Source organism: Pundamilia nyererei, unplaced genomic scaffold (genome assembly GCF_000239375.1).
Source record: "Pundamilia nyererei isolate P.nyererei 1_Seehausen unplaced genomic scaffold, PunNye1.0 scaffold00005, whole genome shotgun sequence".
Classification (NCBI taxonomy): domain Eukaryota; kingdom Metazoa; phylum Chordata; class Actinopteri; order Cichliformes; family Cichlidae; genus Pundamilia; species Pundamilia nyererei.
Window position 1 is genome coordinate 3,137,984 of NW_005187406.1, and position 26,467 is coordinate 3,164,450.

Sequence of the window (26,467 nt, forward strand, 5' to 3'; positions counted from 1 at the left end):
AAATTTATTTTGAGTGTCTTCATAGTTTTATTTTTGGAAATACACCAATTTTTATTTACTACAGGAAAAACGAAAATAAATATTATAATGCAAATTTGCAAAAAAACCGCATATGCATCAAAATAAACTATTTCCAGCAGTGCAATATGACTTCTAAGCATCCCAGAAACGACACAGAAAGTCATAAAGTCAAACATAACTTTTAAAACACCAGTATAGGCTGATGGGGCCCTGAAGGTGAAAAACTACATTTCCGAGAAAATGACGTCACTTCCGGTTTCGGGCAGGTAATGGCGGACGTGCGATAGTTTGCGCTGATGATCTATTCTAACATAGGAAGTGTTACGAACAGCTGATCGGATCGGTAAAGCGTGTTTCTGGAATATTGTGTTTTTATTGCTGCAAGTGGTTTTTATGCCATGTTTGCAAAGCTATATGTGGAAGGAAACTGTGACCTAGGACAAGCTGATGGCATAAGATGTCAGTACAACTCCTCTGGTTTCATATGCAAAAAAAATTATTGCGCTAGCTTACCTGGTTGCAGTTCTACCGGGATTTAAAAATAGCTACGCAAAACAGAGCGTGCCCGCTCTGACCAGCTTTAAAGGGTTAAAGTCAGACTTCATGATACAACAATAAGAAAGAGATTGGGCAAAAATGGCCTCCACGGGAGAGATCCAAGGAGAAAACCACTGCTGATCAAAAATAACACAAAGGCCCGTCTCATATTTGCCAAAAAACATCTTAATGATCCCCAAGTCTTTTGGGCAAATACTCTGATGAGACAAAAGGTTACATCTGACGTAAAACTAACACAGAATTTCTAACCATCAGTTAATTGCCTGAAGCTCAAGAACACAGCAGGACAATGGTAAACACACCAGCAAGTCAACCTTCGAAAGGCTGAAAAAGACAAACTGAAGGTTTTGGAGCGGCCAAGTTAAAGTTTGGACTTCAATCCAATCGAGACGCTTTAGCATGACCTTAAACCGACCGTTCGTGCTCAAAACCTGTGCAGTGTGACTGAATCAAAAGAATTCCTCCACAGCCATTAGAAAGCCACATAGCCAATTATCACAAATGCTTGACTGCAATTCTTGCTACAAAGGGTGGCACAACCAGTTAATTAGGTTTAGGAGGCAACTACCTTTCCACACAGGGGCAGGTAAGTTTGGATAACTTCTGCCTAATTAAATAAAATCATTAAAAAAAAAATCATTTTCTTGGGTTATGTAACATATAAACATGTAAGTGTGACAAATATGCAAAAAAAAAAAAACCCTAAGAAATCAGAAATACTTTTGTATGTAGATTTTTACTTTATGATTTTATGATTTGTTAATATTCAAAAAGTAATTCAATTACAGTCTTTGAAATATAATCACCCTATCTCAAAAAATACTTACAAACCAACGCATAAACCAAAAAAGAAATGTTTTAAATGTTAAAAAGTATTCACATTTGTACTTAAAAAATGTAAAAATCAATGATGGCAGCAGAATAAGTCACTATGTCAGCCTCTGAGGAGTGTGACTCCTACCTTTGGTGGGTGTCCTGGAGAGGTGGTGGTCGCTTTGTAATAATGGAACACCACCATAATGAGAAGCCAGTGGCCACAACAGAGGTGCCACACAATCCAGTGTGCAGGGTAAGTGCTGACGATCATGGGAAGGACAAACAGGTAGACAATGACCACAACTGAGGATGTCAGCAAGACGACAAGACAGACAAACACCTGGGAGGGTAAGAGAAGGAAAAACGATTAAGGAAAGCAGCAGCAGGCGTGGGAATCAAGAGAGGAGGGAAGTGAGCTTACCACTCCAAACCAGTGGGTCACGTTGTCCACAATCCAATAAACGGGTTCAAAAGCACAGTCCAGCAGAGTGTCTGAGTTGGTGAGGCTGTTGAAGTACAGCGACTTGAGCAGGAGCTTGCTGTAACGCCACACCTCTGACAACCTGCCGCCGATCCCCGCTTTGGTACCCCCGCCTTGGCCCCCCCTCTGCGTGCGGCACAGCCAGCACCAGCGCAGCGCCAGTCGCATGGCTCGGGAGAGCTGCCACCTCCAGCTGCTGCTCACACGCATGCCACCACCGCCACTGCCTCCCCTCCTACACACTCTGCCTTCTAAACACACGCAGACACACAGACACACAGACCAGCAGTTAGAAACACAGGCCGCATAAAACAGCAGCTCCTCGTAACGCAGCCTGACAGATGCGGAGCTTTCCATCGCCACTGAGTGCTTGTTGAGAGCTCCCAGTGTATCTGAGAAGGCAGGCAACAGGAAGACTAGTGAGCTTTATAGAGGAGAAGGGATCCCTTTCCCAGAAAGTGTTCCCTTTCCCTAGAAAACACTGAAGTTACTCAAGTACAGTAACAGCATCTCCTGTGTGACATATGCCCATCAAAGCACACAAGGACAAGGGCTATCAGGTAAGGAGTTACGCCCATCAGCCCCTACAAATAAACTTCTCCTCTTAATAATTGAAGGCAAATCTTCATCTGCAGGCCAAAAACCTATTGGGGACTCTCAGGGGAGATGCAGATTGGTAACCTTATAAGAGGGAAACGCAAACGGACGTCTTAAGGAAAATAAAGTGGCCACCTGATCCTGGAGCATCGGGTCATGAAAGTGAGTATTGGTTACACAGATAAGACTTGTTCAGGTTCTCCAAAACAGGATGGCATTAATAATGAGAGCGCATCTCTCATTATTTACATTTAAAAGAAGATGAAAATAAGACGGGACATCCAGCAACAGGTGACATGTACAGATCTGTCAAGTTTAACATAATCGCATAAGTCAGGGACTACATGTAACATACAGAAACATTAGACAAATTCTTGTTGAGAGGGCCTTTACTTCCTTTACTTCAGCAATAAAGAGAGCGAACACGATTTCTGGTTGTGTGACAAGTTGAACGAGTCTCACCACTGCACAGGAAGGCTGGTGGGCGTCTGAAGGGTGTTTGAAGGGCATAATATTAACGTGCATGGTTGTATCTGACAGACAGAAGGAGATCGTGCCACACAGATGGGGGATTCATGGGAGAAGAAGCAGTCTCTATGGCAACCTGCTGCCCGAAATCTGGACTTAGATAGAATAAGGTCACTACCTCACAGTCTCACTATAATAAGCTTTACTTTGTCCTCTTCCTCTGCACTGTCTTCTGTGAGTCAGAGAGGAGGAGGGGGGATTGTCTGATATTTTTCACTTGTAGTCAGCAGCTTGCTTTTTCATGTTTTTGGATTCTGGATATTGGAAATGTTCAAAGAATATCATTCACCATTTCTGAAACTGATTAATTAAACACAGACACGGAGATAATCTTAAGTATAGCCCTGTCTTCAGTCCCTTTGATAGCAGCTTTAGTGACCGTGATGTGGTTTGCGCATTATTGATCATGCTGCTGGATGAAAGGTTTTTATTTCACGTCTTCAGCTTCAAGTTATAAAACTAATGGAGACTGTGAATCAGAGTCTGACTCTTTGCCACCTTCAGCTTGTCATGAAGTGAGATCACAAGAACACTTTCGTGCTATCATATTATAAAAATCATCATACCAGCGTCTACACTGCGCTGCTGGATGAATGGAAACGGATGGATGTTTCACAGGAAGGTCCGGCTGAGTCAAATGAACACAAGAGGTCTCCACTTGGTCATCACTTTGACATGTAAGCCATACATTGTGCTCAGACCCCACCACAGTTCAAAGTTTATCAAATCACAGTTCTGCTATTGGTTTTAATGTTATTATTATTTTTAAAACAACAACAACAAAACATGTTTCTCACAGTGACTGGTTATGACTGATGAAGTCTACATATAAAAGACAAAACAGTATTACTAATGGCCACAGGACTACAACCAGTTTGACTCGTGTCCATCATATCCAAACAGTCAGACATCTCACACTTTAACGCTAGCTGGCTAGCTGCTAGCTAACCGTAGCCGCTTCCAAACGCCAGCCTTACGTGTTTGTTTTAGTAGAAACTATTTGCCGCCCCGAGCCAAACTTAACATCGCTAGACTGTACCTGGTCAGGAGAACTGGGCAGACAGACCTGCAGTACCACGGTCAGGTCATGGTTCGGCTGAACTGGAACCAACCTGCAGCTACTCCTCTAACTGCAGCAATCAGACTGTAAGCGGCGAGACTCACGAAGAAGATCGTGTATTGACGAGATGAGTTGCTTGACAGCAGCAAAGCTGGCAGCTTGTTCTGTTCTGGCTTCTGGACTGGAGCGCTAGCGAAATATCTGGAAAATATTTGTAAGGAAAAGTGTGCCAGGAGTTAACAGCAACAGTCAGAATTATGGTAAAATCAGTAGCGTTAAACACAAAAAGTCGCTACCCGGTATATTGTTCCAAAGTGGCGCCTCCTGTCTATTTGTTCTCTTCTGTGGCGAAAGTGCGTCGAAAGCTCGCAATATATCCTGGGAAATGAAGTTGTATTTTGCGATAGTTCATTAAAATGCCTCTTAAATCACGCTGTCTTCGTAAAAAATTATAAATGAAACTTAAATACATATTCACAGCGGTATCCATTAAGTGTGGCGGCGATAGATATTTAACTAACCCCTCGACTGTGGAAAAAAACCACCCAAATTAAATTAACTTCCGAGCTGAGGCCTGAGGTGTCATATGATGCAGAAAAATGGCTGCAGTGCAGTGGTAAGATGTTGTCTTCTTATTTTACAAACGGTTCATTAACAACTTAAATCTTTAGTATTTAAACACTGAGCCACGCCTAAGCACACGCGTGTAGTGTAGATACGATTGTCGTGCGTTTAATGTTCAGTTAGCGTCGTAAACTAAATGTCAACTTTTTCAGGCTTGCAACATAACATTAAAGACGAAGAAGCTTTTTATGGTATTATTATGACTGTGACTTTGAATCAGACGCCTTCTTTGGTTACGGTGTAGATTTGGCTTATAACGACATTTTCCCTCCTCGTCTTTTCTGACGATTTATCACTAGTTCTGCATTTGCCTTGGGTCATTATCACTGCTGGCCGCAGATACCTGGACCCTACAGAGATTGTACAGGTAGTCAAACTCCTCCAAGATGGCATATTAATACGTGCCACTGCCACAAGTTTTGGTATGTCTTCTAGCACAGTCTCAAGAGCATGGAGGGGATTTCAGGACACAGGACCGGAGAAGGTCCTTAACCAATCAGCAGGATCACTATCTGCTCTTTTGTGAGGAGCAGGATGAGAACTGTCAGAGCTCCAGCAGGACCCTGGTGTCAATGTCTCTGACCAAACAATCAGAAACAAACTGCATGAAGCTGGCTTGATTGTCCAGCATGGTCTAGTGGGCCCTGTACTCACTGCACAGCACTGTGACATTTACACTGGCATTTCCCATAGAGTACCAGACCTGGCAGGTCCACTGGCACCCTGTGCTTTTCACAGATGAGAGCAGGTTCACCCTGAGCACATGTGACAGGCATGAAAGAGTCTGTAGAAGGTATCGAGAACATGATGCTGCCTGTAATGTTGTTCACTGTGAGTGGTATGGTGGGTGGTGGCTCAGTAATGCTTTTGGGAGACATATACATGGATGGACGTGCACTCTAACTATACAGGCAGTGACACCCTGACTGCCATCAGGTATCAAGATGAAACCTTTGAGCCCTACATTGGTGCAGTGGGTCCCAGATTTCTCCTGGTGCACAACAATGCCCAGCCTCGTGTGTTGAGAGTATGCAGGCAGTTCCTTGAAGATGATACCGATGTCTGGCTTCCACACTTGCCTGACTTAAATTTAGTAGAACACCTCTTGGACTTTGTTTTGGTCCAACTGCCTCTGTCAGGTTGCACCTCAGACTGTCCAGGAGCTCAGTGATGCCCTAGTCCAGATCTCGGAGGAGATCCCCCTGGACACTATCCATCATCTCATCAGGAGCATTCCCCAACATTGTTAGACATACCTACAAGCATGTGGGGGCTATACAAGCTACTGAGTACAGTTTTGAGTTAGTGCAATCAAATTTTGTGTGTTTTGAAGCTTTTAGCCATCTGTAGGTTGATAACGTACCATCCTTTCACTCCTTACCCATTACACAGTCCTTATCAGTGTAGATATCCAACATATTTCTCAGAAATGTAGCAGCCATTCACTTTCCTGTACGTTTATTTCTCCAGATTCTTTTAGACTTTTAATTATGAACCACAGACGATGAAATCAGACATTTCTTTGTAATTTCACACATTCTATGCCTTTCTTTCACAGAGTTGTGTCATAATTAGTTTAGCTTTGTTTGTGTGACTGGGTCATGTTCGTCAGTGCTTTATCAACGATAGCAGGACCAAAAAGCTGTCTTATCTCTTTTGCAACCAGGCGTTCGCATGGCCGCAACTATGACACAGAGCTGCAGAGGTGTCGTCTTGAGGCCGCTCTTGTCGATTTTGGAGACTACCACCCACTCAAACCCATCATGGTATCAGTGTTGAGCTGCATCTCTATTCGCTTTAATTCACTGAAAACATGCAGAAACATTGTTGTGGTTTTTTTAATGGGCCTGTGACAGGTTTGACCCTCTCTCAATCCGTCCAGGTGACCGATACAAAGACCCGCCGTGGGACCCGCAAAGGCAGCACCTCTTCCTCTTCATCCTCCTCTTCCTCAGCACCGCCAGACCCTCTGAGCTCCATGCTGGACGGGACCGACCCCCTGTCCATGTTTGCCGCGGCCTCGGCCAGCGAGACGCCACCCATGTCCCACAGCAGCTCCACAGGAGTCAGTGACTTGGACAAATGTAAATCCTGAAGCATGTGCTCATTTGAAAGTGACGCTAAATAAAGATGTGCTTTCAGGACCTGGGGAGGAGGAAGAGAGAGAAGGAAGAAGAGGCAGTGGGACCAGATTTTGAACCTTGGTCACTGAAGCGAGGGGAAATCCTGGCCAGGTTCACCACCACCGAAAAACTCTCCATAGTGAGTCCTCTATCGTAGCAGCAAGGCTGTTGTTATGCTTACCTCTTACCCAAGGGCCTGCTGTCTCATAATTTAATGCTGCTTGAAAACATAGTGGAAATGAACCTGATGGCTTCACCAATTAACAAAATATTTAAGAGAGTTTAGCACTTTTTTGATGTTCTAAAATTTAATTATAATTTGTTTTTTCTCCATAGAATCTGTTCATAGGCTCTGACAGAGGTAAGAGCAACCTGTTTCTATCACATATAATGATTTCAAAAAATTTCTGAATGCTTTCAATGTCTATAGTTATCTGTAGTATCAATAAATCCTGTGACAGCATCAGAATATATTTATTTTACTACCTAAATCCTTTCAAATTGCTTTTTTCTGTCTATCATAACCATAAATGGCAGCAAAAACAAAATGGGCAAACAAAAAGAATGTCAGCATCACTTATTAAGTTGTTATTTGGTCTTTAACTTCACAACTTATACATCACTTCCTGTTTTCACTAGGAAAAGCCACCAGTCAAGGATCGGCTGTTTCAGAGAAGGTTCGCACTCGTCTGGAGGAGCTGGATGATCTAGAGGAGGTAGGCGTCCCACTGCTGGCTGGCCTTGCATTATTCTTTCAAGAAATACGATGGGGGATGTTATTGGATCTTCTTGCCTGTGTGTGTGTGCAGGGCTCCCAGAGAGAGCTGCTGAACCTCTCGCAACAGGATTACGCCAACCGCATCGAGGAGCTGAACCAGTCCCTAAAGGAGGCCTGGTCCTCTGACCAGAAGGTCAAAGCCCTGAAGATTGTCATCCAGGTAATGTTTATTTCATTGGTGCTCATTTTAACTGGTGTCGCCTTAATAAATATCACCCCTGATCTGTGATCTGTGCTGCAGTGCTCCAAGCTTCTGTCTGACAATTCGGTGATCCAGTTCTACCCCAGCAAATTTGTTCTCATCACTGATATCCTTGACACATTTGGTCAGTAAAGATTTTTTTTCCACAGTTGAACCTGAACAATGTGCAAGTTTTGTGACTCGGGTCCTTGTTGTTTGCAGGCCGGCTGGTGTACGACAGGATCTGGACCATGTGTTCAGACCCACGACCTTTACCAGGTAAAGTGGAAAAGCTGACAATCAACTTAAAGCTTAAAATTCTTCAGAGCATTTAGACGATCCTTGCACCTTCTGAAGTCATGTTGCATTGATTTAGTTTTTGTTAATTCACATTTGACTTTTGTTTGCCACCTCAGATAATTTCACAGTTGAAGATGTGAATGACACCGCAAAGGAGACGTGCCTCAACTGGTTCTACAAGATCGCCTCCATCAGAGAGCTCCTTCCCAGACTGTATCCTTCAACACCCTCACTCAGGATTTCTGTTCATAGTCTGCTTTTGGCTGGAGTTTCATTCACTCACAGACCTGGTTTTAAAATAAAGTTCAATTCAGTTTTATTTACATAGCACCAAATCTCAACAACAGTCACCTCACCTCTCTTTTAGCAGGAAGTAACCTCCAGCAGAACCAGACTCAGGGAGGAGCACCCATCTGCTGTGACCGGTTAGAGGCGTGGGGAGGGAGACAGGCCAAAAACACAAACTTTGAAAGAGAACCAGATATTAATAATAACGATTAAATGCAAAGTGGCTCAGCTATGTATGTTTGTAAGTAATTTGTATGTAAATTTGGTTCTTTAACCTCGTGATACAGCTATGTTGAAGCTGCCATTCTCAAGTGCAACCGGTTCCTCAACAAATCGTGAGTCCTCACAGTTTATCAGCCGGTTTCCACAAGGATTTTTCTTTAGGATACGTAAAGATTTAGCAATAATATTTGGAAAATGTCATTTTAATAGCTGTGATGCATCAACCATGTTTGTAAACTGGAATTAAATCGTTTGACATAAAGAAAACACCATCTGTCCTGCCACTGTCCACAGCGGCATTCAGGAGACCCTTCCTCGGTTGACTGCCATGGTCAGAGGGATTGGAGACCCTCTGGTGGCTGCATATGCCAGAGCTTACCTCTGCAGGGTGAGATGGACTCTGCTCGTCTTTCCTTAATTTCCCTACCTTGCTGATTGTGTTTGTGGGGTGTCCTATTTAGGCTATTGTTGCTACATCTGCAACCCACTGTGACCCCAGCTTCTCTCCTTCATGTTATGACTTATTTCTGTCTCCTGTCGTTTGTCGTTGATGCCTCTTTTTTCTGAGTGAGCATATTGCAACTCCTCCTGTCCAGATCAGTTGCCATAAAAAAATGCTGCAAATGCATGAACAATGCTATTTTTGACTTGCCCTGTTTACCAGCTTTGTAGGTTTTGTTTGTTTGACACCTATATCCTTCTTTCCAGGTGGGCATGGAGGTGGCCCCCCACCTGAAAGACAGCCTGAACCGCAACTTCTTCGACCTGCTCGGCACTTTTCGACAGATCAGCAGCGAGAACGTCCGGGCCCAGCTGGTGCTGCAGAGGGTGGAGATGCCCGAGTACCTGACACTCTACTCACCTGCCATCAGCTGGATCCTGCAGTGTATCGCGTACAGAGCTCCAGAGGTATTTACTTAGACTTTATTGAAAAAGTGGAGCTCGGTGAGAGCGTCGCAGGGGCACAACCTCAGTGATGTTTCTGCTTTTAATGCTGCTTGTGTTTCTGTTTCAGTCTCTGCTAACAGAGATGATGGAGAGATGCAAAAAACTGGGAAACAAGTGAGTGCTTTAAAATTATTAGTAGCTGTTTCTTGTCATGTGATTTACCTGGAAGTGTCACGATCCTTTTATTTCATAGAAATGACCGTTATTAGCATGGGTTTAGCTAAAGTTGTCACAGAATGTATGGCACAGCACTAGTTCATCTTTGCTTTCCCACAGTGCTTTGCTTTTGAATTCAGTAATGAGGGCGTTCAGGCCAGAGTTTGTTGCAGCCAGAGCCACAGACTTCATCGGTATGATCAAAGACTGCGACGAGGCCGGCTTCCCAAAGGTCAGAGAACGTTTCATGTTCACTGCATCTTTTTTCTTACCTTGGTTAAAAACAAAGAAGTCATCTTCTGTTTATTGGATGTGGGGAAATAAGTACAAGATAAAAAATACTTATGAAAAACAACTTGGCAGTAACACAATTAAAATATCCCAGAGCAAAACAGCTTGGAAAGGGAAAACAATTACACCACAAAAATCATCTCAGAGCTCAGTGAATTAAAGTCTAAATATGGACACAATAAGGAGCTCAAAGCTAAAATGAATGCAGGTAGTGTTGGTATGAGGTCAGTGGAAATGAAACTGATGTGCTCAGCTGTATGTGCAGGAAGTGATGCAGAAGGTCTACAGCCACAGTTACATGGCCTCTGCATCAGCTAATGGAGGAATCCAGACAGTGTGTTGATTCCAGCTGGATTCAAACAGCAACACTGATGACAAATTCTCTCCACTCCTTTCCCATGATGATGGCTGGATCAGATCCAGATATGAAACCTCTTTGTTTCCTCTACAGCTCCTGCAGGATTATAGTCAACACAATCAACTGGTGAAAATTCCTTACTGCCAATAATTTAATGGGAAGGTTTATAAAAGCTGAAGAAAAAGTAGTCATTACACCTTCACATAATTCACAACGAGTATGAAAAATCAATCTCATTGGGTAATAAAGTCATTAAAATATATAAAGGATAGAGGCAGATGTTCAGGTCATTGTCTAAATCTTTTTGGAATGAATTTTGCCTCCTTTTCAGCATCTGTTGTTTGGCTCTCTGGGTCGCAGCCTGGCGTCTGCCGATCCTCCAGAATCCGAGAGGCTGACCATCCTGAATGAAGCCTGGAAAGTCATCACCAAAGTCCGCAGTCCTCAGGTTCTGTACCGCTGACAGTAGTTTTCAAAAGGTCCCGTTATTCCTGCCAGAATGTTCCAGATCGTTACTGAAAATCTCATTTTGGTTTGCAGGACTACATCAACTGTGCTGAAATCTGGGTGGAGTTTACCTGCAGACACTTTACAGTGAGTAGAAAGCAGTCAAACACAAATTTTATTTATTTATGTTTTGGAAATGCACTACCTTTCTTAATCCTCTCGCTGCGTGACTGTCAGAAACGGGAGGTCAACACGATTTTGGCTGACATCATCAAACACATGACCCCTGACCGAGCATTCGAGGACGCCTACCCTCAGGTTGGTGCACGATGCTTCCCTGAATCTCGGCTACTCTCCACCCTCCTCTTTCCTTCTGCTCTGTACTAACTGTCTCGTGTCTGTTCTGCGTGTAGCTGCAGTCGGTGATCAGGAAGATCCTCACCTACTTCCACGACTTCTCTGTCCTCTTCTCCATGGTGAGCTTCTACAGCTTGAGCTGCAACGATGAAACTGTGATTCCAGTGCCATAAGTCGAGCTACATTTTCAGTTTTTGCTCTTTTCGGTTCTTCAGGAGCGATTCCTGCCATTCCTGGACATGTTCCAGAAGGACAGCGTGAGGGTGGAGGTCTGCAAATCCATCATGGAGGTCTTCATCAAGTAAGAGTTCAAGTCATGAGATTATTGAGAGTTGTGGCAGAAACGTTGATATTTCGTATTGATGTTCTACTCTGTTCTCTGGCCTTTAGACACCAGGTGGAGCTCACCAGAGACCCGGTGATCCTCAACGCCATGCTGCACATCTGCAAGACCATGCACGACTCTGTCAAGTAGGGTATTCGTTTGTGTGTGTTATACAGACGTATGCTACTTTCATATCTGTGACTTAAAGTCGTCGTTTCAGCTGTGTTCGTGCGGTAACGCATTTATTTTTCTCTTCGTCTTGAAGTGCTCTTACTCTCGAAGACGAGAAAAGATCTTTGGCTCTGCTGATCATCGGCTTCATCCGCATGGTGAGATTATCACATCTATTATATTATGTCAACAACAATCACAACTGCTGTTTCGGCCTCTTGTATTGCATTGTTTTGATCTGCATCTGTTGTTTTTGTTTCAATTTTGGGGTTAAAATTTTTTTCTCTGCACTTCAGGTTTCCTTTAGTCGTGACTTTGAGCAGCAGTTGAGTTTCTGTGTGGAGGCTAGAGCCACCTTCTGTAACCTGGAGCCTGTCCTGGTGCAACTCATTCATGTAAGCCTGTGTTTGGCATTTCAGCATTAAGTGACAGAAGCCACAACGCCATCTCCTTCATGTAACCTTGTCGTTTACAGACGGTGAACCAGCTGGCCATGGAGACCAGGAGGGTGATGAGAGGGAATCACTCCCGCAAGACAGCTGCTTTCGTCAGAGTGAGTCCACACATGCAGTCTCTAATCTTTTCACATCACCGTACGTTCCTGTTGGATGACTTTTTAGCAATGCCAAAGGAAAAGTCAAAAAACCACAGACTGTATATAAAAGACAGTCAACATTAGCATTTTGGCTAATGCTAATTTATCACCTAATGCTAGCAAGCTTTTTTTATAGGCCTGTCTTACAGAAATAACACTGCATGAAATTTTCCTCTCCCTCTCTCTTTTAGGCATGTGCCGCCTACAGTTTCATCACCATCCCGTCTCTCAGCAGCATCTTCAGTCGACTCAGCCTCTACCTGTTGTCCGGTCAGGTTGCTTTGGCCAATCAGTGTCTGTCCCAGGGTGAGTAGGTGTCTCATTCGAGATTTAAGTTTAAGATTTAGTTGATCAAAACTTGTGTCCCTAATGTTTTTACTGTATTGCGATCATTTCTGTTTCTCTTGTCCTTCCCACGCCTTTTCTGACTCGTTCTCCACCTTCCTTCTTCCAGCCGATGCTTTCCTAAAGGCAGCCGTAAGCATTCTTCCGGAGGTTCCTCGCTCCATCAGCGTGGAGGGAAAACTTCGCTCTTCTGAAAGCTTCCTCATGGACTTTATCAACAGCTTCTTGGCAACGCTGCTGGTTATCCCGGTAAGGTTCATTACGGTTCAGAGGTGGGTTTACAGGAGACGGACCACACCTGTAATCGCCCATTTTTGTCTCAGTTCAGCTTGACAAATGTTTTGATTTTTGTTGTTGTTGTCTTTTAACAGGACCATCCAGAGCATGGGGTGCTCTACTTAGTCCGGGGTCTGCTCAACATGGTCCAGGATTATACCTGGGAAGACAACAGCGATGCAAAGGTGCGGGTTTACATCAGTGCTCTGCCCCTGCTGGCAGCCATGAGCCAGGAAACCTATCTGTACTCTATCCCCAAAGGTAACGGCACACACGTAAACACTGAATTGACATCAGAGAGCTCTAACAAAGACAGACTTTTACAGATTTTCCCCAGGCTAATTTCTGTAAGCCCTAAAAGTTAAGAGTTTCACGCGTTGAGCTTTTACTTGTGACGTTTCCTGTTCTTGTCACATGTACAGTTGAGGACAGTGCTGTTTTCAACAAGTCTCTCACACGTCTCCAGAGGGATTCCAGTCCATTATTTTTTTTAAAGGAATCTCTCAAGCTCTTCTTTATCTCTCTATTGCCAAGAAAGCTATATTTTGAAATTGGAAATCCAAAAGATCACTACTCCTGAACCACTGGATCAGTCTTATTACAGAATACGTGACTTTAGAGAGAATAATGTATTACCACAGAAATAATATATCTTCATTTAATGACATCTGCTACATGCTTCTGACTTATCTCGGTTTGGATCAGACGCCAGGGGCTGAAACCAAGCACATCTCCACAAACACACAAACTTACAACTTACTGTTGTGTATCGTAACTGATCGTCCTCAATCTTATTAAGATTTTTTATTAACATGGTTATTAGATATTAGATACGTGTGTGTGTGTGTGTGTGTATAGATAGATATATAATTTATTTTATTTATATATAGAGATATATATAATTTATTTAATATTATGTATTAGCTAATGTATTACTATTACATATTACAATGTTTTAGATAGACATGTAAATACCCCACAAATAAAAAGCAGTAGTAGTATAGTATAAACATACTAGTAGTATGTTTAGAAATGCTAAGGAAATGAAAAAATTAAAGTCCCTTGTTCTGCAAATTCCACAGGGGGGTAATAATAATTCTGTCTTCATCTGTAGTAAGACAGTGAGGAGTTTTCCCCGTTAATCTAATTATTCTGTTTCCTGGCTCAGTGGATTCTAATGACACGCTCTATGGCGGAGATCCCAAATTCCTATCAGAGATCAACAAGCTGTGTGAGACTCTGATTGGACAGATCCTCGACCACCTGAAGACACTCGGTCGTGATGAGGTGAGGATGCGGTGCTTAGATGTGTCTAAATTCAAAAACAAAACGCAACTGCTTCCATGGCTGAAGGAATTATTTTAAAGAAAAATAATCTGGCTTTAGTGAAAATCCAGATTTCAAGCTTGCCAAAATCTGGATGCTGTGTAACCAAAGTTATCCTGCCTTCATGTACATGTGGGAATGAAAACCAAAAACTGGAAAACCACGCTGACATGCATTTCCCACTCTCTTGCAGCAGAGCACACGCCGCCAGGGCGCTCTGGCCTTCTCCCTGTTTGGTGTCCTGCTGGCTCACGGTGATCTGAGGAACAACAAGCTGAGCCAGCTGGCAGTCAACCTTTGGAACCTCAGCCACAAACATGGATGCTGCGAGACCCGCACCTCCGTGAGTTCATGTTTCAGAGCTCCGAGGCCCACTCTGTACACTTTAAATCTGCTGTATTTCTGAATGCAGCCTCACTGACTTCTCATCTTTGTCTGCTGCAGGTTCGGACTCTGGAGTTCATCAAACATCAGACTCAGCAGCCGGACATGACTCATCTGTCAGATATGGTCCAGAGGCTCACGCTGCAGTCTCGCACCTGAGCTCCACACTCAATGACGTGTTACACTGCTCAATTTAAATTTGTGTAAATAAAACCTAACAAAGGAATTTTATATGCCTGTTTTCTGTGTCTTGTGTAGACTTTTATATAGTCTGAGTACTTGAATCAGATCACCTTGACACCTTTAGTGTGTTGACTGTCCAAGACTGCAAGACGGTGGCCTCCAGCTGAGTGATTTATTCTGCAAATGACACAAACAGCCTCCCACCAAACTAAAATAGGCCCTGCTAGGGGAGAAAGGACCCCACATACTTTTATCAGGAGCTGAACCACCACCTTTAAACCTCTGATAAGCTGCAGCCTCACAGCCCAAGTTAATGACACAAGTTTAAATGGTTTCACAGAGAAACTCCCCTCTGTCTCACTGGTGCTAGCTGTTGTTACCAGCTTAGAATTTTTGTAGTTCCCAGTGCTTGCAAATAAATAACAACAAGGAAGCCGTTTCACATTCTCACACTCTTCTCAGTTGTAGTTTATTTTCTTATTTAGTGACAGCTGAAAAGTCAAACACTTCGCTTTAGCTCTCAAAGGACAAAATGATCAGAAACAGCAGCAAACAGTCGTGATGACGCTCACCGACACACACTGCAGGCCTTTGGTCGCACACTTCTTCCTGGTAACAACAGGACACATCTGACTAAACTGACTTTCAGGTTAAGAAAACAAAATTATTTTTTTCCCCTTTGCTTACAAAACTCAAAGGATGCTGTGAAAAATTAACACTGAGTAAAAATGTAACTGACAACACGGTAACACGTGCTTGGATGTACTCGCCTGAAAGTCATTTTGGCCTGAATTTCCCTTTTGGAAGGTGGACCCGGATCTGTGGGGTAACAGAAGCCAGCAGGATGAACCTAGTTCTGAATGTTTCATGACTAACAACAGCCGTTTAAATAGGAGGATTTCTGACGACAACTGCAGAAAGAAATGGTCTCTCTCCAACACGAGATAAACACTGACGACACGGAGCGTCTACACTATTCAGTCTGTCCCTCTGCAGCTGCCCGATTCTGTGGGGAATGTCAGTAATGATGTGTTTCAATAAATTATTCTGACTGCTATTTATTAGCATACCTACTGTCTTCATTTTATTTAATATACTTAAATGCAAAAAACACAAAAACTGAAGTTCCCCAGAAATTAATGTATTGAATTATCAGACCATTTAATGTTTGTTTCTTTAATGTATTTCATTGGTTATTTGCTGTTCTTTTTATTTTATTATTAATATTGGCCTTTTAGGACTTCCACAGCCCAACACGTAACTACATAAAAGTAAACTAGAACAGCCCTCAGAGAGCAGAGACGCTTTATTTTTTTGCAGTTTTAAAAAAAGCGACAGAGATGTGGATTAAAATCTGTTTCTTTGCTGATGGGAAGAAAAATGTTTAACCAAATAAAGATTACTTTACACTGGAAGACCTGTAGACATTCCAAGTTTTCTGCCATTTATTGAAGGAAAAGTGTTGCACACCTTTTTCAAATAATCAGGGCTGAAAAAGGTGTTTTCAGATAACATGGAGCACAACTGGGACTTCGAAAAACAGACTGACAAGACCTGAAGTTATCACAAGTCACAATGAGAAGTTCTCGATGTGAGCAAAAGACAAGAACGCTGTGCTCTCCGAGGGCCGATGACTTTAACACTGATAAGCAGCAGCTACTGAATGAATCATGCTTCTTATTTCGCACCGGCTGAACTGATGTTTCACCGCCTCCAAGAAAAACCTGGTTTGGACCTAAAACAGAGACGCGAGAACGAGAGTGAAGCAGCTGGTTTAAATATTAGCAATTTACAACATGCGATGCAAGTTTAAGTCTAACAAACGTTCGTTTCACAGTGTCCGATTTCACTCCTTTCATAAAAAAAGGTCACTTTTGCAGCTGTGTAAGTGCTTTAAAATTTGATGTCTTGCAGTTGGAACAAAAAGTCAAATCCGAGGGTTTTTTTATTCTCTTTTTTTGGGCGGGGCAGAATTCATCTTGGAGATTTAAAGCAACTCAGCAGCAGTTCAGCCAGCATAGGGCAAAAAGTTGAACCACACAACAACGGAGCCGTTTGATACAGACAGCTGTGTGTTTGCAGTAGTGTTACACAACAGAAATGACACTGCAGAATGGTTTGTTTGGTGGATGTTTAAGGTGCAACGTGACCTCTGATAATAACTTCAGAGTTCTGATGGGTTTTTTTTTTGTGGTTTTTTTTTAAATGTCCATTAAACCGCAGATGAGATGCTGAAACCTGACCTCAACTAAAAAGCATAATTTAATATCCTACTGAGAGAAGAAGATGAAGAAGAAACCTGTAACGGAATAAGTTGAAAAACGCCAACAGCAGCTATACCGTGGCAAGTTGGAGACTTGCTGTGAGTCAACTAAACCCTCTTATCTGCGACATTATGTCATGGAGACAGACTTGTGATGCTGTCCTCTCCACTGAGACTCCAACTACCTCCTAGGAGCAGGTTTTCACAAGCAGAGAGGACAGTTGTGATGTCTTGTTTAAAAATCTTACACCCTTAAAGAACAAAAATGATTAAAATAATTGTATATAACAGTTCAACACAAAAACAGGTTGCAGTTTGGCGTTGTCAGTCCAGGCAGTGCTGACGGGGGTGTTTTTTTGTATTTGTTTGTTTTGCCGGTCCAATAGTTTTTCTTTCTTGCTTTTTTTTGACTGGATGATTTGAGAGATGATGTTTCTGTTAAACAGCACACCTCTGAAATCACAGACCACCACCGTGCCCTGACCCCGCGGTGGACCTGAAGGAAGGAGGCTGGGTGGTCTTATTCATTATTTTTCGTGTGTTTGTTCTTGATTCCCTCGTCCCAGGCTGCGTGCTCAGTCTAATTCTATGGGGCTGTCCTCTGGAGGTTCTTCAGTTCCGTCATCCTCCTCACCCGAACCCATCAGGCTGTTCAGCAGATTGCCTGCAAGGTGCAAAACAGCAATCATCATGCTTTCAAAGGCTGCTGCAAAGCCAACTGAGGTGAAATAGGGCTGAGCGATATATCGGGATATGAGATTTTGGTCATAAGACATCTATCGTCCCGATAACAATATAAATCACAGAAATTTAACATTTTCTGTAAATTCTGTGAATCGCGGGCAGCTCGACTTGTGTAAAGTGTTTCCAGCTGGGTGTCGTGTAGCTGGAGTCGAGTGTTTTAACTGATGCATCAAACAATACATTTTTAGACATAAGTTGTAACGGCCGCTGTTTCTTTGTGAGTATTTATCACACGGCGTGCTGCGGGGAAAAGCCTGTTCTAACGTTTGAGTCTAAGATTGATTTTTTTAGCACCTGACGGCTCTTTTTGCTTCTCATCCGTAAGTACTCTGCATACTTTTACGTCACTCAGTTTATTTTGAAAAGTCTCAACAGAATCTTGAGCTTTATTGTGAAAGGTTTATGTGGAAACAAGCGGACACGCAATGGTTTTACTGTCATTGTTGCTAACAACAACGCAATAAAAACAGGCGCTTGTCCCTCCATAGTGTGGTTATATTAAATATAAGAGAAAGAGAGAACTTTAAGAAATTAATATAGCCACTACAGTAACCATCAGAACGATGAAAAAATATTGCCGTAAACAGTTTATTTTGCGACACCACGAAACAAACGATAGCGCAAAATGAAACGATGTTTTTATATCATCATCCGATATATATCGTTATATCGAACAGCCCTAAGGTGAAATATATCTTTATTTTACTGACAAGGAACACAAAAAACAAACAACTGCAGGAAAACATTTAAACTTTAATAATTTAAAAGATTTGGATTAAACATTTCCAGCGGTAAGCTAAGCCATCCATCACGGTCTCCATTTCTGCTCTTTCGTATTTGGCCACAAGCCTCCTTCTGTCAGAGCATCTGCCACCTTATTAGTCTCCTACTTCAAATTCCAACAGAGACGTAAAAAAGAGAAATAGAAATCTCAAATAGAAACGGATAGGGTTAATATCCAGCTTTTTAAACTGTTTTTGGTGGTCTGGTGACACAAAGTGTTTATGTCCATGTGGCCACTGAAACTACAGTGATGATATTCCCCTCATTTTTTTTTTTTTACATATAAGTTCCTGGGGGTTAAAACCAGGTCAGACAGCCTACATTCTACATGGGTAAGAGTCACGACTACAAACAGTTCCTTTAATTAAGCTGCCTGTTATTTTACATCTTGTCTAATAGCTTTTGAAGCACCTTCATAAATGATGCAGAGGCTTCAGGTAGTTTCTTGGTAGCATCGCATTCAAAAGTAGCTGGTGATGAAAAACATCGCTATCAGTTTTTCTCTTCATCTTGCTGGTAAGTCTATTAACGTGTGTGTGTGTATATACACATCAGTTGTGTTTGCCAACTCACCTAGTAGTCCGCCATACGATGGGGACTGTTTGGGTGGAACGCCAAAGAAAAGCTGTCCTATTCTGTCGAGATACTGAGGAGTCACAAAAATGTCAAGAGAGAGAGGAAGAGAGGATTACACCTGAGTAGAGTCTGTGTTTACAGGCAGTTTAACCCCATGATGCGACTTCAATGACAGACTTTCTCCAACATCTTTAACCAAATGAATTCAAAGGTTAAGTTAGCCTAGTGCACATGGTGTAGTCATTTGTTACATACATTCTGGGCAAAGACAAACAGTATGAAGCTGCAGCTCAACACTCACCTCATTATACATGGGATCCCTCTTCAGGGAAGGCTGATATTGCTCACATAACACTGTGAAAACTGTTAATTTACCCCTAAAGAAAACAAACAAAAAGCATCTAAATGATGAAAACAATTCACTGACATTTTTAAGCTTACTTCTGTCAGGCATGATAAGCAAACTCAACAATCCCAACATCTGTCCTCACCCGTCCACTGCCAGCAGCAGAAACCAGATAAAGTTTAGTAGAGGCTGCACGAAAGGAGGGCCCCTCTCTATGGACGGGTGTTTCTCTGTGTACGTGCTGAACACCACGGAAGCGCTGTTTTTGTTCTTTAAGCAGAGGAACCTGGAGGGTTTGAGAGTTGAGAGAAGAAAGGGAGAGTTATGGAGATGGCATGATAATAAAGGTAAATGATGCTCAAAGCCTCTTTGAAGAAATGGCTGACAGACTAAAAATAGATGCAGCTGCTGGTCGACATGTTGGAGATGGATGCGTCAGTACCATTTTCTCCATTTCTACCGCTTCTGAACACCGACACTATACTCAATACTCCTGAGGGGTAAACTGCAAACCAAGCTCCACACAGCTAGGCTTTTTTGCATTTAGCTGGTTCAACAAAACCTAAATCCCCAGTTTATAACAGGAATCACTAGCACTGTCATCAAATTTCTCTGTTAAGGTGGAATTTCTGTTTCAGACTCTGCGCTTGGTCACTCACATAAAAATGCATGTCATGTGACTCTCTGCACAAAAGGATTCCTATGAGTGCCACCTACTCCAATCAGAAACATTAGAAAACCACAGATGAATTGCCCTCTAACCTAATAACTGGTTGTGTTATCTTTGGCTGCAAGACCTGCAATCAAGCATTTGTCATAACTGCCTGTTTAGTGTCATGCCCAACATCTCAATCAGATTTTAGTCTGAACTTTGACTAGGACACTCCAAAACCGTGACTTATTGAGTTATTTATTCATTAATGTTTAATCATTCAGAGATGGGATGCATAAGTGTACTTGAGCTTCAAGTCATGAACTGATGGTCGAACATTCTCCTTCAGGAGAAAGCAGAATTCATGGTGCCATCAGTTACAGCAAGTCATGCAGGCGCCAAAGCAGCTCCAGACCATCACACTACCACCACCATGCGTGACTGTTGGTGTGAACTTTTTATGAAATGCTGTCTTAGTTTTACCACAGAATATTTCCCAGATGTCTTGGGGATCATCAAGATGTTTTTTTTTTTTGGAAAATGTGAGACTTTGTGTTGTATTTGGCCTCCTTGGAGCTCTCTCTGATGTCTTGATCAAACAGATCTGGGGTTTAGCTAATGAAATCAAACTCAGCTTTCCAAAAAACAAAACAAAAAAAACCCCACAGTTAAATTTAGCTCGATGACCTGGATGACTGAGAACCTTCACAGACTTAAATTTAGCTCCCTCCCCGTTTCCTAATTTTGCATCTGAGAATGTGACAAGGTGACAGTTCACTTACTGTAGGACGGCCTGCGCCACAAACATGTCAACCTCACTGCGGAAGCCTCGTGATGCTGAATACTCCACCAACATGTGTGCACAGCCCTCCCCGTCAGAGGAATGCAGGAAGTGATAACGAGACTCACTGTAGTTTTGCTCTGACGATTTAAAAGAAAAATACAACAACATCTTAATTTCCAAGATGGCAACATCAGGACAGTAATGATGTAGCAAGCAAAACAAAACAACATTACCAGGAAAGACACCAAACGGGATGTCATTATACACAGAAGATGTCATGCGAGCATAATTAGTCAAGACGGACTGATACAAGGAGCAAATGCCCCGTGTTTCTAGAATAAGGACACACTCTGACCTTGTGATATGATGACACTATGTTTTAACACATACAAGGCTATTGAATTTTAAACCCAGTTTCAAAAAAGTTGAAACACTGTGTATAATATAAATAAAAACAAAATGCAGGGATTTCATAAACCCACAAACTCCTTTTATTTAAAATAGAATAGCCATTGTTTGAAATGAAAAAAAATGCACCATTGTTGTAAAAGATTAGTTCATTTTGAATTTGATGGCAGCTAAAATGTCTCAAAGGTGTTTTAAAGACATTGGATGTTGCACCCTTTTCAACAAAAATGTTGGAAAGGGGGCAACAAAAGGCTGGAAATGCAAGTGGCACAAAAAGAAACAGTGAGAGGAATATTTTCTAAACTAACTGGAAAGCGGTCAGTAACATGATTGGGTTTTAAAAAGGGCATCTTAGAGAAGCAGAGTAAAGTATGTAAAGATTGGCAGAGTTTCACCAATCTGCAAAAAACAGTCTACAACTTGTGTAACAATGTCAAAATAATGTTCTTAAGTGTAAAGCTGTGAACACTTTGAATATCTCATCTTTCTGTAAAGATTTTAGAGCAACATATGCTCCCATCTGGATGTCTTTTACATCGAAGGCCTTGCATATCTCAGTGAGACAATGCCAAACTGCAGCTACTACTACTACAACAGCATGAAGAAGATGTAGGTGGTGAACTGTCCTGCCTGCAGTACATTACACTCACCAACTGAAAACATTTAGTGCTTCATGAAGCAAAACTTCAGCAACAGTCAGGACTATAAAGCAGCTGGAATCTCTATAAGACAAGAATGGGACCCTTTTGCTAACATTCTTCTCCCAAGAGTCAAAGAACTGCTCTCCTCAGCTCGAGGAGACTTGTTGGAGATGTGTTGCTGCCGTCAAATTCAAAATGAGCTAATATTTTTCTTAAAATGGTTCTTCTCAGTTTAAACACTTGATATGTTTTCTATGTTCTATTGTAAATAACATATGTACTTGTGTGATTTGTGAATCATTGCATTCTGATTTTATTTACATTTCACACAGAGCCCCAATTTTTTTGGAATAGGGTGTTGTGTGTCTTCTCTGAGTAGTCTAGACATCATACACACCCACAATTAAATCTAGTGTGTATGTGCATCGAAACATTTTGTATGTTTTTTATTGATCAAGCCAATCAGCCATTCACAAAGTGTGCAATCTGGCATTAATTATTACTTTGCAGTCATGGGTTCACTGTTACTAATCAATATATCTCACAGACTATCAGTAAACCGATGGTGTCTACTGATATCTTAATACGCACATTTAAAAACCTTCTACTCTCTGCGCTACATAATCAACATGATCAACTTTTACCTTTCCACAAAGTGACAGCAAGCAGCTGGTGTAGTTTTGGATGACCCAACTTGCCAGACCCTCCTGTGGACCATTTCAAGGCTCTGGAAACAAATGCTACTCTCTCTGGAGAGTTCTGGTCCATCTGGCTGAACAGTTTAGCCAGACATTCTTAAAAAAAAAAAAATAAATCAGAGAAATATAAATGAAATGCCCTGTTGTGCAGACTTCTTTGACTATCATGAGGATTTATAGCTACATCATTTGCAATCAGTCATACACACAGATAGAGAAGTGAGATTTAGCTGATCAATTATTTATTATATGAAGCACAAATCCACAGTTCAGCTATTGCAGCAGTTAATGATCAGGATATGTTTGATAAGCTGCACATATTCTATATGTGATTTTAGTTTGGTAATATTTATTTCAATAGAAAAAAAATGTATTTACCACTATTTACAAGAAGTCTTGTAGATAAACTTTAAAACACAAAGTCTTGCACCCACCTAATATTTCATCTTCAACTTTTGTCTCAGATTTCTCCAAAACCTCCAGCACCAGCATGGACAGATCTGCTGCGCTGTTTTGCTGCAAACCAAAACACAGCAAGTGTAAAAAACATTTTTTAAATCTACACCGTCAGGAACTGTCTGGAACTTGGGTTAATGATCTACTATAAAATATTATAATTACACAAAACAAGTCAATTATTACAGCCAAAATTATTTGCTTTCTAACAAACTCGGTGCTGCATGTACCTGGTTGTAGCTGAAGAAGAGCAATGCTCCGTTATACATCAGCTCCCTGGCCTCCGCATGTTTCCCCTGTGACATGTACCTGATGCAAGACAGAGTATCAGTATTACACAAGAGATGACACTATCCGTTTCCAAGGCACACTAGCTCAGTCCTGCTTCCCTTCTTTTTCACAGCAGGTATCAATGAAGGAAAACAATATTTTAGACTCCCTTTATTTCCAGGTGTTAACACTTCAATCATGAAAACCAGTGAATGAGCAGGCCAACACTCACCCACTGTGAGAGAAAGAACGTTTTCAAATTGGATTCAAATAGGTTTATAGCACCTTTTAATTAAAAGCTGGTGATAGCTGGTGATACGGAGCTAAGCAGTATTGCACATTGACTAATAATGTTATTGCAATAAATATAGCTCAGATTTCATAGTGTTGGAGCAGGGAGTTAAGACTGAGCTTTTATGACAAAAACTGGAACACTCAACAAACGCTTAGGCTTATTCAGGTCTCTAAATGGACAGGCTGTGAATGAAGACACTTTTGCTAGCGATAACACGTCCAGCCATCTCGGTCCAGACCGCCACAGCGCAGAATGTTGCTAACTGGCTAACTCAGCCGGACATCTTCAACTAACAAGTTTTTGCAACCTCAGCAGTTACTAAAATAGTTAGCCGCTAGATTCGGTTATGTACGAATAAAGAGACTTTCAAGTTACACATAAAAGCAGAATATCTGTGGTAGGCATTGTCCGGGTAGCTAACTACACTTCAGCCATCAAAAGCAAACACATAGCTAGCTAACTAGCATTAGTTAGCAGTCCCGTTTTGAGACTAGATGGAAAACGCGACCGTCCAAACAAACACAAGGATCACGAAGAGTGGGTGGGCCCGCTGTGAAAGCAGACCAATCACAGACAGTCAGGTGTAAAAGCAAGGTTGACAGCAGAATGATCTGGAACAGGCAGGCCTCGAAGCCAAACGGCAATTATAACCGAATGAACAAGCGTAAAAACGAAGTCTCACCTAAAAAATAAAGTCCTGTACATCTGATGTGCTTCATAATAATCCCCCTTTTCTACGCTGGCTCGCAGTTTTCCTTCTACCCTCTGTACGCCTCCACGGTTTCTGGCACTGGAGCACCTCAGAGACTCCTGCTCCGACATCGTTGCTCCTCCGTAGCAGCAGCAGCACACCCAGCGACTGTTGACAGGGTGAACCCGGAAAGCTTTAAACTTAATGGACCCTCGTCGCTTGCCGTAGCCAGTGTATCGCAGTAGGTGAAAAAATTATGGAAGCATGAAAACTTTTGAAACCTTTTCGTAACCAGCAGAGGATGCTTGAGGCAACACGGTAACGAGGTTAATTGTAGGGAAAATAACAATAAAAATAAAAACATAATTTTTAAAAAAAAAGAGATTCACCGGGGTTTTTTTTTTTTTGGCATATATTATTAAATGCCTGGATAGTAAGTAACATATTTGCATCCTGATGCCGGACTTTAATTGATTAATTACTGTTAATTACTATAACAGATTGAGTTCTCTAGATTTGGAGAAAAACTTGAAAACTGGATTTATACTGAAGAATAAATAAATCATAGTTTTGTAGAGTGGCAGAGATGCTAAATATGTGTCTCATCTGGTGAACTTATTGTCATAGCTAGCTGTAAAGCCAGCTTTCTGATATGTGTTATGCTTACAGACTGTACTGTTACTGTTCTTCTAGTGTCTGTAGAAAGCTATATGAGAAACATTACTAATCAGGAAAGATCAGAGAGAAAGACTTAACAGATAGAACATTTCTATAGATATTTGCTGTAATTACAACAACAGGAGGATCATTTCATATTTCCGAACAGCTTAAGTTACTTGTATCTGTCACTCAACTTTTTTAACAGTCAAAAACGCGTCTTAATACACTTGAATGCATGTGACAAATAAAGAACCTTGAACCTTGAATCTGGAATAAATCTGGAACCTGAAAATAGACGAGGTGTAGGGGTCCAGGTGCCTCTCAGACCATGTAAACTACAAAATACTTAAACATTTTATGGGCTTTAATCCTACGTCCTTATATCCTATAACAACTTTTTCTTGTTGTGGTTTTGAGTCTATAGCAATATTAGTACTAATGGGATTTATTTAGCCAGATGACATTTGGCATACTTGGTGACTCTGACTGTAGTTTTTGGGAGTGAAAGTATAAGAGCACATAGTGTATTGAATACTTGATGTAACTAACTCTGCTTCACTATTCTTATATTCATTATCATCATTTTAGCTACATTATCAAGAGAAGTCTGTGGAAAATTTACTTATCAAAGCAGGGTAACCACAGTTGACTGACAGCCATACATTTGAAAAATTTAAGTGATTGTTGTTTCATGAGTATATTTAAGAGTACATTTATTTGTTATCATGTTATCATATTATCATATTTAAGAGTACATTTATTTGTTATCTATCTATAAGTGACAGACAAGTTAGTTCTTTTAAATTTTTATATATTTTTGTAGGTTTTGTAGTGTAGTTTGTTTTTTCCCCACTTAAATTATGGAAGAAGAATGAAAAGCAGAAGTAAACTTGATAAAATATTCATTTATAAAATGCTAATTCTCCAAACAGTGACTTTTATGCATCACAGGTAGACAAATTATCATCTACAGCTACAGCTAAATATTTGGGCCACATAATCAGCAATCAGTACTTTGCTGAGAAAAGTAAACAGTAAAAATGTAAGCATTTAGTAGCTGTAAACAGCCGTCTGGAGAACACAAAGTGATGAAAAATTGATGAATTAATCTAATTAAGAATATAAAAATTAATATGAAATATATTTTTAAACAATCTAGGGTATGTTGGAAACTAGAAATACATACCACTGTCCACTACTGAACAGTGGCAAACACCTCCACCTCCACCATCTTTCCAACTTGCTGCACATAATGCCCTTTCTTCTTCTCTTCTCTCTCTACATATATCCCAGTCTTTTAGCCAGTGCAGAGGTCATATCAGCCAGCAGCACCTCCCTCATGTGGTCTTCTCTTCTCTGTAGCTCGTGGACAAAATGCCCCTTCAGCTCCATTACCTCCATCACACGCTCCACCAGCTGCCTGCGTGTAACACTTCTTTCCTCTGCAGGGCGGTCGGGACT

General features: G+C 41.5%; 3 protein-coding genes across 7 annotated transcripts in view; 1 reads left to right on the forward strand and 2 right to left on the reverse strand.

Annotated features, from left to right (window-relative positions):
• The window catches only part of zdhhc16b (zDHHC palmitoyltransferase 16b), an 8,124-nt gene extending 3,704 nt beyond the window's left edge, over window positions 1-4,420 (reverse strand). Inside the window, exons 1-4 of the mRNA XM_005721777.1 lie at window positions 4,358-4,420; window positions 4,041-4,262; window positions 1,817-2,127; window positions 1,541-1,735 (exon numbers count right to left, since the gene is read on the reverse strand). Of these exons, the coding sequence (XP_005721834.1) occupies window positions 1,541-1,735; window positions 1,817-2,086 (465 nt within the window). The 5' untranslated portion in view covers window positions 2,087-2,127; window positions 4,041-4,262; window positions 4,358-4,420. The remainder of the gene's footprint in view (window positions 1-1,540; window positions 1,736-1,816; window positions 2,128-4,040; window positions 4,263-4,357) is intronic.
• A 169-nt stretch (window positions 4,421-4,589) lies between these two features.
• On the forward strand, window positions 4,590-14,787 carry vps35l (VPS35 endosomal protein sorting factor like). Of its 2 annotated transcripts, none has more exons than XM_005721775.2 (30): window positions 4,590-4,677; window positions 6,352-6,451; window positions 6,568-6,750; window positions 6,828-6,947; window positions 7,145-7,169; window positions 7,448-7,524; window positions 7,618-7,746; window positions 7,828-7,912; window positions 7,990-8,046; window positions 8,184-8,280; window positions 8,643-8,690; window positions 8,872-8,965; window positions 9,286-9,486; window positions 9,593-9,639; window positions 9,802-9,913; window positions 10,662-10,778; window positions 10,871-10,924; window positions 11,015-11,095; window positions 11,191-11,253; window positions 11,350-11,435; window positions 11,525-11,605; window positions 11,725-11,788; window positions 11,927-12,025; window positions 12,106-12,183; window positions 12,417-12,531; window positions 12,680-12,819; window positions 12,942-13,107; window positions 14,015-14,133; window positions 14,366-14,515; window positions 14,617-14,787. In XM_005721775.2, the coding sequence occupies exons 1-30, from the start codon at window positions 4,661-4,663 to the stop codon at window positions 14,713-14,715; spliced, it is 2,904 nt and encodes a 967-aa protein (XP_005721832.1). In that variant the 5' UTR covers window positions 4,590-4,660; the 3' UTR covers window positions 14,716-14,787. The 2 variants fall into 2 exon arrangements, with proteins under 2 accessions (XP_005721832.1, XP_005721833.1); XM_005721776.2 differs by having other exon boundaries at window positions 14,369-14,515.
• A 389-nt stretch (window positions 14,788-15,176) lies between these two features.
• get4 (guided entry of tail-anchored proteins factor 4) lies at window positions 15,177-24,573 on the reverse strand. Of its 4 annotated transcripts, XR_311427.1 has the most exons (10): window positions 24,338-24,571; window positions 23,321-23,399; window positions 23,069-23,150; window positions 22,581-22,730; window positions 20,886-21,024; window positions 19,597-19,737; window positions 19,407-19,482; window positions 19,103-19,175; window positions 17,454-17,666; window positions 15,177-16,474 (listed from the first exon to the last, which is right to left on the reverse strand). XR_311427.1 is itself a non-coding variant. In XM_005721779.1 (9 exons), the coding sequence occupies exons 1-9, from the start codon at window positions 24,475-24,477 to the stop codon at window positions 17,578-17,580; spliced, it is 969 nt and encodes a 322-aa protein (XP_005721836.1). In that variant the 5' UTR covers window positions 24,478-24,571; the 3' UTR covers window positions 15,177-17,577. The 4 variants fall into 4 exon arrangements, 3 of the variants coding, with proteins under 3 accessions (XP_005721836.1, XP_005721838.1, XP_005721837.1); XM_005721779.1 differs by having other exon boundaries at window positions 15,177-17,666; XM_005721781.1 differs by lacking the exons at window positions 15,177-16,474; window positions 17,454-17,666 and adding an exon at window positions 18,480-18,635 and having other exon boundaries at window positions 24,338-24,572.
• Between the last annotated feature and the right edge of the window lie 1,894 nt (window positions 24,574-26,467).